The sequence below is a fragment of the Otolemur garnettii genome, unplaced genomic scaffold (genome assembly GCF_000181295.1).
Source record: "Otolemur garnettii isolate 467f Iridium unplaced genomic scaffold, OtoGar3 scaffold00063, whole genome shotgun sequence".
Classification (NCBI taxonomy): Eukaryota; Metazoa; Chordata; class Mammalia; order Primates; family Galagidae; genus Otolemur; species Otolemur garnettii.
In genome coordinates, this window is record NW_003852458.1 from 1,691,296 (window position 1) to 1,702,960 (window position 11,665).

General features: G+C 36.9%; 1 protein-coding gene across 2 annotated transcripts in view; it reads right to left on the reverse strand.

Moving 5' to 3' along the window:
- The window catches only part of ZFR (zinc finger RNA binding protein), a 66,017-nt gene that overhangs the window by 13,766 nt on the left and 40,586 nt on the right, over window positions 1-11,665 (reverse strand). For both annotated transcript variants that reach the window (XM_023515005.1, XM_023515006.1), the window contains exons 7-11: window positions 10,604-10,795; window positions 9,793-10,084; window positions 6,346-6,542; window positions 3,552-3,671; window positions 2,076-2,221 (exon numbers count right to left, since the gene is read on the reverse strand). In XM_023515005.1, coding sequence (XP_023370773.1) covers window positions 2,076-2,221; window positions 3,552-3,671; window positions 6,346-6,542; window positions 9,793-10,084; window positions 10,604-10,795 — 947 coding nt within the window. The remainder of the gene's footprint in view (window positions 1-2,075; window positions 2,222-3,551; window positions 3,672-6,345; window positions 6,543-9,792; window positions 10,085-10,603; window positions 10,796-11,665) is intronic.

Below are 11,665 nucleotides of genomic sequence, written 5' to 3' on the forward strand. Positions count from 1 at the left end.
CGTCTTACCTCACAGCAATATCAGACTCTTGGGTTAAAGCAATACTCTTGCCTCAGCCTCCCAAGTAGCTGAGACTATAGGCACCTGCTACAATACCCAGGTATTTTTTAGAGACGAGGTCTCACTCTGGCCTAGGCTGGTCTCAAGCCTGTGAGCTCAGGCAATCTACACACCTTGGCCTCCCAAGTGCTGACAGACATGAATAAAAGCTCTTTGGAGTCCTCAATAATAATCAAGTATGTTGAGACCAAAAACTTTGAGAACCACTGGGTTACACAATTTAGTACAGGGAGATACGCTGAGTATCCTTTAATCAAACAATTCCATTTTTAGGACTTTTTATTGGCAACTAAACACTAGATATGCAATAATACAGCCTGAGGAGGTTCAGTGTATTATTATTAATAATATGGAAATATTGGAAACAACCTAAATGTCTCACAGTAAGGGTCTGGTTATAAAGAAAATTTCATTTTTTTCTGCACAAAAGAATTATGCACAAAATTATTTTATTCTGCACAAAAGAATTCTATGCTACCATGAGAAGAAAAGAATCATAATTTAATTTTTTAAAAAGTTGAACACATGTGGCTCAGCGCCCATAGCTCAATGGTTAGGGTGCTGGCCACATACATGGGGGCTGGTGGGTTCGAACTCAGCCTGGGCCTGCTAAACAATAATGACAACTACCACAAAAAAATAGCCAGGCATTGTGGTGGGTGCCTGTAATCCCTGCTACGGCTAAAGAACTAACTAAGCCCAAGAGTTTGAGGCTGCTGTGAGCTATGATGCCACAGCACTCTACTGAGGGTGACATAATGAGACTTGGTCTCCAAAAGAAAAAGTTGAACACATGTAAGTGAAAAAAAAAAAAAAGCTTATAAAATATGTATATAGTATGCCTTTGCTCCTATTTTATTTTTTAAGTTATATTTTAAGGCTATTTCTCTACAAGGAGAACTAGCCTCTATCTGTGGAGATTAAAAAATAAATAAATATTTAAAAATGTACACAAAAATACTCCAAGCAGTATTCACATTAGCCAAAACATGGAAACAACTCAAATACCCATGAACCAATGAATACACAAAATGCACTATAATGTAGTATATCCACACCATGAAGTATTATTCAGCCATAAAAAGCAAAATATTTTTTTTTCACTACAACACAGATGAATCATGAAAACATTATGCCAAGTGAAAGTCAGACAAAAAAGCTATACATTGTATGATTCTATTTATCTGAAATGTCCAGAATTTATAGACAGAAAGTAGACTAGTGGTTGTCTAGGGCTTGGGAGCGGAGGTACTAGGGACAAATGGAGAAGTGACTGTTAAATGGATTTTTTGGACTCTGTCTCAAAGAAAAAAATTTTTTTATTTAGTAAGATTTAGTAAGAAACCAGAGTTTTACTATGTTACCCCCTCGCTAGAGTGCTGTGATGTCACAGCTCATAGCAACTTAAAACTCTTGGGCTTAAGCAATTCTCTTGCCTCAGCCTCCCAAGTAGCTGGGACTACAGGGGTTCTGCACAACGCCCAGCTATTTTTGTTGTTGTTGTCACTGTTGTTTAGCAGGCCTGTGCTGGTTCGAACCCACCAGACTTGGTGCATATGGCTGGTGCCTAACCACTGAGCAATAGGTGCTGAGCCTAAATTAACTTTTCTTCCTAAATCAACTGTGGTGTGTTTCAAAACTCTGTAAATATACTGAAAACCAGTGAACTGTACAGTGTAAAGATATAAAGTCTATCTCAACATGACATTTTATATTTTAATATAACTATATGTTCTATTTTGCTTGTTTTAAACTAAGGCACTTATTTATAATAAGCTATTACTTCACATATTTAATATATATAAGATACCAATTACCACTTAATTCCTAATACCAAGGCCATGGTCAAATTCTAATATAGCCAATAACTTAATTTGAATGTATGTCTTTCCTAGACCTAGGATCTTCCTGAAAAGTGATAACTAAAAGTCTATTAAATAAACCTGTATTGCTTTGACTGGAAGTCATACACCCAGAACAACCATGCTATGAATATTAAAAGTTAAAGATATTACCTCATTTCCATTCTCCAGCGTTCCTCTTCCTCTCGTCTTCGCCAATACTCTTCCTTCTGCATTTGCTTTCTCATTTTCTCTTCTTGAATTTTTCTGGCTCGAATACTAGGCTTTACTTCCACTTGCAAATCTGGATTTACTTTTTTCTGTTAATGTAATAAGACACTTTTAAAAAGTAGCTTCCCAAACAATCTACATGTATTTTTAATCATACAACGCCACATACCCCTTCATCAAGTTTTCTATTACAAAGCAAAACTGATACATAATTAAGTTGAATCAGAAAAGATTCAGAAAACATTAATAAAAAATTTTAATTAGTGAAGTTTAAAATTATATACTTAGGATGTAAAAAGTACCTAACTTAATACTGAACAACAGAAAATCATATGAAATCCTTAGGGAGATAGACAGATACTTAATTTTATTTTACAGTTGACCTTAGAACAGCATGGGTTTGAATTACACAGGTTCAGTTATACGCTGCAGATTTTCTTCCACTTCTGCCACCCCTAGACAGCAAGGCCAATATCGTCTCTTCCTCCTCCTACTCAATGTTAAGATGATGAAGATGAAGTCTTTTATGATGATCTACTTCCACGTAATAATAAATGTATTTTTGCTTCCTTATGATTTTCTTAACATTATTTTCTCTAGCTTACTTTATTGTAATGTACTCAACAATACATATAACATGTCAAATAAGTGTCAATTGACCATTTACATTAAGCAGTTTCCAGTCAGTAGTAGGCTATTTCTAGGTTTTTGGGGGAGTCAAGTTATAAGCAAATTTTCGACTGCACCAGGGAGGGGTGTTGCTGCCTCTAACATCTGTGTTGTTTAAGGGTCATTTGTACTTGTTTATAAATAGATAATTCTAAATGTCTGTGTTTTGGTTGAAGTTTCTTTTTGTATAAAAGTACTACCCTTAAGATTCTTTTTATTGATTTTTATCACCTCCATGTTTGAAAGAGAAAACATGAATCTATGTACTTTGCTTTATCTTAGCACTTGAAGTATGTTCAATAAAGAATTCCTAAGACAAATGAAGGGATTTCCCAACATATCAACTCATTGCAAAATTCATTTTTGTGGGAAATCTACCAAAATAAAGGAGGTAAGTGGAGACCTAACACTTTTTAAAAACACTCTTTGTGAAGCAATTATCTTTATATTACTTAATCCAAATAATATTTGTTTTATTCTGCCATACTAAAACTGATAACGCACACACATACACACAAAAATAAATAAAACCGATAACACAGTCACATTGGTCTTCTTACATTTAACAATAATAGTGATAAATAAAAACCAAACAACTGAGTCTTCCAAATAAGTCTAGCAACATGTCAAATGGGAATTCATCTTACAATGGGAATTCATGGACTGGGTGAATTTTGGTTAGATGCATGGTTTAGTATAAAGAATGTTCTGAGTTGTTAAAGAAAAAAAGGTAATAGTTGAAATCCTCACTTTATATTGAAGTCTGTGTCTTCGCCCTTTTAAATGCATCTCCTTCGCATTGGGATCATTAAAGCTGCACTCACATAGTTTACAATGGAAGCGAATTACTTTTCCTTCATCATTTCGTACCTTGGCAAGGAAAAAAAATTCAAGAATCTTAACAGAAATGTTATCGTTCAAGATTTCATTCATGAACCCAATCTATTTTTGTTAAAGTTGTCAATAGTTAAAATTTGAAATGAGAATAAATGCTGGATTCTTGTTTTTTTTTTTTGTTGCTGTTGTTTGTTTCTTTTGTGTTTTACAAGAGATGTGGTATTGCTCTATTGCCTAGGCTGGAGTGCAGTGGTGCGGGATGATAGCTCATTGCAGCTTCCAGCATCTGGTCTCAAATAATCCTCCTACCTCAGCATCTCCAGTAGCTGCAACTATAGGCATGTGCAACCATACTGGGCTAACTAAAATACAAAATTATTTTAGAGATGGGGTTTCACCATGGTGCCAAGGCTGGTCTTGAACTCCTGGGTTCAAGTAATCCTCCTCCTTCAGGCTCCCAACTAGCTGGGATTATAGGCATGAGCCACAGAGCCCTGGAATTTTTTTTTTTTTTTTTTTTTTGAGACAGGAGCCTCAATCAAACTGTCCTCCTGGGTAGAGTGCCATGGCATTTCAGCTCACAGCAACCTCCAACTCCTGGGCTCAAGCAAGTCTCCTGCCTCCGCCTCCCAAGTACCTGGGACCACAGGCGCCTGCCACAACACCCGGCTATTTTTTGGTTGCAGCTGTCATTGTTGTTTGGCGGGCCCAGGCTGGATTTGAACCCGCCACCTTAGGTTTATGTGGGTGGGACCTTAGCCACTTGAGCCACAGGCGCTGAGCCAGAGCCCTGGAATTTTTAACTGGAGTTTTGTCAGATGTGTCAGCATATATATGCTTTTGCAATTATCCTTCATTTTAATGTTGCCGTCTATACGTAAACATTTAGATTTAAATGCAGCTACATCCCTTACGTTCTTTAATAATTAATGAATCCCCGCTACTGGCCAAGTATTGTTCTTGGAAATGGAAATAAAAATGACTAACAGCAGTATTTTGGTATTTGAAATTCTCAAAAAACTCAGGATTTCATATATGTAATCACAGAAGATCAAGACGAGTTTTTTCTAACTACAAAATCAGGATGACAAATAAGACTGAAATGTTATAATGAAGTCTACAATGGATCAAAGTGTGCACACTATTAACACTGGCTCTGAATGTAATTCTCTAAAGTTTAGGATTACTTAATTAAGCAGCAGCTAGATTTTAGGGTGTTTTGGCCAAGAATCATTTTTTTTAGACAACCAAATCCTACCATTCTAAAAGATAACACTTCAAGTTAGAATTGTTTGTGAACTATGTATAAATTAACTAACCTAAATAACCATGTTGTAAACAAAGAACTCAATATAATATGTAATTTTCCTTGATAGAAGAAGGATGAAAGGGCTCGGCGCCTGTGGCTCAAGTGCCTAAGGCGCCAGCCACATATACCTAAGGTGGCAGGTTCAAACCCAGCCCAGGCCCACCAAACAACAATGATGGCTGCAACCAAAAAATAGCTGGTGTTTGGCGGTCACCTGTAGTCCCAGCTACTTGGGAGGCTGAGGCAGGAGACTCGCTTGAGCCCAGGAGCTGGAGGTTGCTGTGAGCTGTGATGTCACAGTACTCTACCCAGGGGGACAGCTTGAGGCTCTGTCCCCAAAAAAAAAAAAAAAGAAAAGAAAAGAAAAAGGATGAAAGAATAAGTATTTACCCAAACCTACTATGTTAGGCACAGTGCTAGGTACTTTATTTCATTTATTTAATCTTCACAACTTTGTTGCAAAAAGTCTCAATTTTATAGATGTAGACACTGAAGCTCAGAAAACTTATACATGTTATATAATAAAGTGCAAGTAAATAGTATTACACTATTGTATGATCTTTCTAATAGAAAATATTTATTCAAGCCCCTCTGGGGGCCCCTCACTCCTCCATTTTAACTGAGTTTACTTTACCCATAAAATAGGAATAGTTTTGTAATAAACTTGAGAAACCAAATAAACTGGTTCTGTTAGGTTGGTAACCTTAATTTTACACAGAAAACTGATTGTTCAAAAAGGAAAATACTGGCTCTCTCCATCAAATTTTGCTACTCAGAAGTTTTAAGTGTTTTATGCTTTATGATAGTTGGAGAGCATAAGAATGTGTGTCAATAAATGGAAAGTTATTTATAATATAGTGACAGTATTAACATGAAAATGAATACATGAAAATTGTAGGAGACGCCAACATCCGAGCAAGATGATCTGCAGCTGAGGCCTGGACCTCGGGCCATTCCTCCACAGGAGTTCCTTGTGGGAGGAGCCCTTGCCCTCAGCACGTAGTCATTGTTAATTTCTCCCCTCACCTGTGTTGTTCTGGCTCAATAAAAGGCTGGTGCGGAGGTTGCTCAGGGCTACCCAGAAAGTAAGGGCTAGCCCGCCTTCCACAAGCTTGTACTTCTAATCCGCTTCTCGCGCTAACCGAGACCAGGGCCACAGGAGCCCGACGGGTTGCGACAGAAAATTAACAAAAAAAACCTCTGTGATGTCATTTACGCAGGTTTAAAGGGCATTCTTTTATATAACAAAGATTCCTTTGATATCCTTTCACAAGCAACCTAAATCTAAAACACAATTAAGTATAATTTAACTTCACATGTAAAGCATACTTACAACAAAGTGACACCTTTTCCTTTATCTAATTAAATTCACAGCAATAGCATTTTTAAACAGATTACCTCCTCCACATAATCATGGCCCACTGGCTGCACATCACTCTGCAAAGCAGCAAGAGATGTAGGTGTGACTGGTTCTGACACTGTGTCTGGCTTTACTTCTGGAATTTGGACGGAAGAAGTAACAGGAGTACTTTTAACACATTCAGTTCCTTTTAAGTCGTCTGATTTATTTCCTGTCGACTGCAGCTTATTGCCACCTAGAAAAGCATCAATTACAGCAATTTTATTTTTATATAATCACATAAACCTGATAAAATGAAAACTTCAGATAAAGTTCTTTTCTACCAATAGTCAAACTACTGTTAGAAACAAAATAGATCAGAACTGTGATGAACCACATAAACTATTTGACTTTTTTATCCTATTAACAAAATACATTTCTGAAATTTTTCCTTCTCCATCTTTGAACATCCAATGACATCCCCCCCAAAAGCCCCCATTCCCTAAAAGTGAAATGTTAGAGACTAATCCTAACTTATGTTTGTATCCTTATTGGTTTCTTGGCAAATGACTGAACAAATGAATAGTAGGTTAAGTTCAGTGAAGCACAGTGGCTCATGCCTGTAATCCTAGCACTCTAGGAGGCTGAGGCAGGAGGACTGCTTGAGGTCAGGAATTTGAGACCAGTCTGAGTAAGAGTGAGACTCCATCTTTACTAAAAATAGAAAAATTAACCAGGAGTCATGGCAGGTGCCTGTAATCCCAGCTACTATTGAGACTAAGCCAAGAAGATTTCTCAAACCCAGAAGTTGCTGCGGCCACTGTACTCTACCCTGGGTCAATAGAATGAGACTGTCTCAAAAAGAAAAAAAAAAGTAAGTTCAGTGACTAGTTTTCTTTGAAAATTAATTCAAACAAAGTTTTCTACTATGAAAGCAAGAGAATCAATTTAGGTTTTATTTCTTTCAACTCATTATCTGCTGAAATCAGGTATGAACTTACATCAAGAGTTATTTATAAAAGATTTTTTACATTGTTGTTCTGAACTGAAAGTATAAATAACCTCAAAAACAGGAGAATTATAAATCATAGCTTTCATTTTAATAGTCAATTAAATTTACTTTGTATATTTATTTGAGACAAGTGTCTCATTCAGTTGTCCTTAATAGAGTGCCATGCGTCACAGCTCAGAGCAACCTCTAAGTCAGGGGTCCTTAAACTTTTTAAACAGGGAGCCAGTTCACTGTCCCTCAGATCATAGGAGGGCTGGACTGCGGGCCCTAGGATGAGTTGGCTACTAAGCAGGACAGGCAGCGGCAGCAAAAACACCCAGCAGGCCGGATAAATGTCCTTGGTGAGGCCACATGTGGCCCACAGGCTGTAGTTGGAGGACATCTGCAAGTCTTGGCCTCAAGAGATCCTCTTGCGTCAGCCTCCCAAGTAGCTGGGACTACAGGCACCAGCCACACGCCTGCCTATTTTTTTTTAGAAATGAGGTCTTGCTCTTGCTCAGGCTGGTCTCAAACTCCTGAGCTCACACAATCCACCCACCTTGGCCTCTCAGAGTGCTAGGAATACAGGTGTGAACCACCTCACCTGGCTTAAACTTACTTTAAATAACTGTCCTAGAGAATATCATATGGTGAATTTCTGCTTTTAAAATATTCTTTCAAAAACATCTTTAAGTATTTATAATACAATAATCTCAGCTTGGTGCCTGTGGCTCAAGCAGCTAAGGCACCAGCCACATACACCCTGAGCTGGCGGGTTCGAATCCAGCCTGGGCCTGCCAAACAATGATGGCTGCAACCAAAAAATAGTCAGGCGTTGTGGTGGGTGCCTGTAGTCCCAGCTACTTGGGAGGCGGAGGCAAGAGACTCGTTTGAGCCTAGGAGTTGGAGATTACTGTGAGTTGTGATGCCACGGCACTCTACCCAGGGCGACAGCTTGAGGCTCTGTCTCAAAAAAAAAAAAAAAATACAAAAAAAATCTCAATACTTATGACGGTTCTAGTGAGATAGTAAGAGTAAGACAATGTAGCTACCTTTTTAATGACCACAATTTAAAGGAAAACATAATTATAATGTGATATGTTCTGCAGTTAAGTATGAAATGAGTATTGTGAAAATGTAGAAGAAAGGAGCCATAATACCTTTTCCCATAAGGAAAGGGGGGTGACACTTGAACTGGGATTTGAAAGAACAATTAGTATGAACTGATCAACAAGAAAGGAGAGAACGATGCCTTGAATAGAACAAATAATATGTAAATAAAAGTACTGAAACGAAGCATTAAAAAGACTATAATAAATTCAAGGAAGCATTAGTAATCCAAGATGAATACTTTTACACCTATGTAATAATGTTAAGATATGAGGCTGAAGAGGTAGGCAGGGAAGGACCTTGTATGACAGTATTAGGGAATGTAGACTTTATCCTATTACAAAGGGAAGGCCACTGAAGATTTTTAAGCAGAAGACTAAGACAATGTGATATGTATTTTAATAAAATGACTGAGGAAAGTGTGGAGAATATGTTGAAGAGACTGGTGGAAGTCAGAGACAAAACTTTAAGGAAGAGACTGGAGATGATGGTAATAAAGAAGAAATATATATATTTTTTGGCATAAATACTGTAGAGGTAGAAACAAAAAAAACCTAAACAGCTAGAGGAAACAATAAATAAGAAAGAATGTTAGAAAAGTTTTCCATTTGAGAAATCAGCAATTTTATGAGGTGATTTCATGGTACTCTTGTGATGAATTAATGAGTCAGAAAGGGACACCTGGGAATATACCTACAGAAACATCCACAGGATGACTAGAGAATAATTAAAATATGACTCTCCAACTCAGGTAGAGGCTTTGAACTTGCTAAAAAGATTTTAAAGTCACTGTACACTTGGAAGTGTACACCATGTACATCAACCATGAAGACAGGAATAAGATGAAAGTTAGGGTTAGAATCGCAGTAACATTATCATTTAATAAGAGAACCAGTAAGAACTGAGAAAAGACATAAAATCTAGAGATAGAGATGTACCTTAAACTTTACGGTATAGCAGTTAACTGTATTAAATATTAGGAAAGTCAACAGGATGAAACTGAAAACTGGCCACTGGATTTGGCAAGTTAAGTCTTTAGTGAGCAGTGAAAACAGTTTCAGAGAAGAGTAGAGTGGAAATAGTATAGGTGACTGAGGACTGGGTACGAAGTAAAGAAGTAGAGAAAGATTTAGGTTAACAGCTTGAGATTACAGAAATGGGAAAAGGTCTCTGTGACCAGGGAAGAAACAGGTATATATATGTGACTAAAGGGAAGAAATCAGTACAGCATAGACTTTAAACAAAACAAAACCAAAAATCCCACAAAAGGCAATTGTGTGAAGAAATAAGGACCCATAGAAAAGAAACGGGAACAAGAGCATAAACAGAAAGGTTAGTACTACAATGGAGGAGAAATACCAGTTTGACAGAGTTAGAAGGAACACAGAGGATATTTAGTACTTGCCAACAAAGTTTATTTTGGGGGTAGATGTTTTCTTGGCAGCCATATTTGTAGGCACTGCTGATACTTTAGTGTTAGATGTGCTATTAAGAGACGAATTTCCTGTAGTCGTAAGACCCTTCACTGAAGAAGTTGCAATTGATGAAGTATTCACAGTACAATTGCTTGCTGCAATGCTTGAAGGAGAGGCAGTTGGTTTTGAAGCAGATACAGCTGTTGAAGACGTAGCTTGGCTAACAACGTTTGGTTCTGTTGAAGGAATGGGCTTACCAAGTTTTGTGTGTAATTTAACCACCTATAAAACAAAAGCACATTTACTTGTCAGGAGCCTCAAAAATGCAGATTTTGAAGTTTGTCTGGAACAACATAGAATGAAAATCTAAACTTTATTTTTCTTTGTTGTATTTTTTCCTGTTACATGTTTTTATATACAAAACTGTTTTCAAGATAATCTCTAAGGAGCAGATATAGTTACATATTTCATCTACTACCAGGTGAAGATACTAAGGCAAAAAAGGATGAAATGATTTGGCCACATGCAGGCAATCTATAATTAAGTAAAATGAGAGGAGGAAAATAATCACGTGACAATTTCAACTAGTGAAATAAATGGCTTAGTTCAATGTAAAAAGAGGTCTCTAGTCCCTCCCTCTTTAAGTAATGACTATTTGATGTTACCTTTATGTATTATTAGCATATCAGCAAGCCTGTGCATTCAGTTTTCCAAGTTTGAAGCTGCCTTTACTTAAACCCCCATTGAAAAGTAAAAGAAAACAGACTAAGACATATGGGCATGTGGGGAAAAAACACCTACTTTCTGATGCTTAGCACCACGAATGTGGGCAGCATATGCATCTGCTCCTGTACAAGACACATCACAGAGCTCACAACGTAGCTGATTTTGAGTCCCACGAGTAGAGTTGTTGCTGCTGCTGGTATTTTGTGAGGCTTTCAATGCAGCTTCTTTTTTTTTATGTTTCTGTCCTTCTAAATGTTCTTTATAAGTCTGTTTCAAACAAAAAGGACACATTTTGCTTCACTAATTTTCTTTCTACATTATCTAAAATTATTCAATTTTCAAATCTCTAATACTCGTTTAAAAACAGAAACTAAAATTTTAAAAACAGTTGAAAGGGGATGGTAGCATTTCCTATATATGTAATATATCTCTGGATATATCTTGTTTACCAAGAATACACTTACATAACACAGAGTTATAAAGCACTTTAGTACACAGATATAATGAAGCAATGACTTTCAGCTTTAAGAATTGGTATCTTTTATGGCTTACGGATGTTAGACAGAGGAGGGTAAGACACTGATCATACCACAAATAAATAATAACCAAATTAAGATGTGGGGGGAAATGCACCTACATTTTAGAAGAAAAAAAGTTACTGTATGTTAACAGGATCCTTTAAAATAGGTATATTTACTTACAAAACTGACTTTTCTAATTCAGAATGCATTTTGACATAGAATCTGTATTAGAATCTATGCCACCTTAAACAAATGCTTATTTAAACTATGCCAGAGCCAAAGTTGTACATACTTGCAAAGAAAAACAGTATTATGTAACATTAACCAACAAAATAGTAAAATTATATATTAAAAATCACCTTGAATGAAGATGACTAAGGATGGCAGTTAATTCAAGTAATAGAACAAGCGGGCACTTTTGTTTTGTTTTTTGAATGGGACCAAATGGTTTTTTCTTTCATATTTTATTTTTAAAATTTTTTGTTTGTTTGTTTGGTTTTTTTTTTGAGACAGAGCCTCAAGCTGTCCCCCTGGGTACAGTGCCGTGGCATTACAGCTCACAGCAACCTCCAACTCCTGGGCTCAAGCGAGTCTCCTGCCTCCGCCTCCCAAGTAG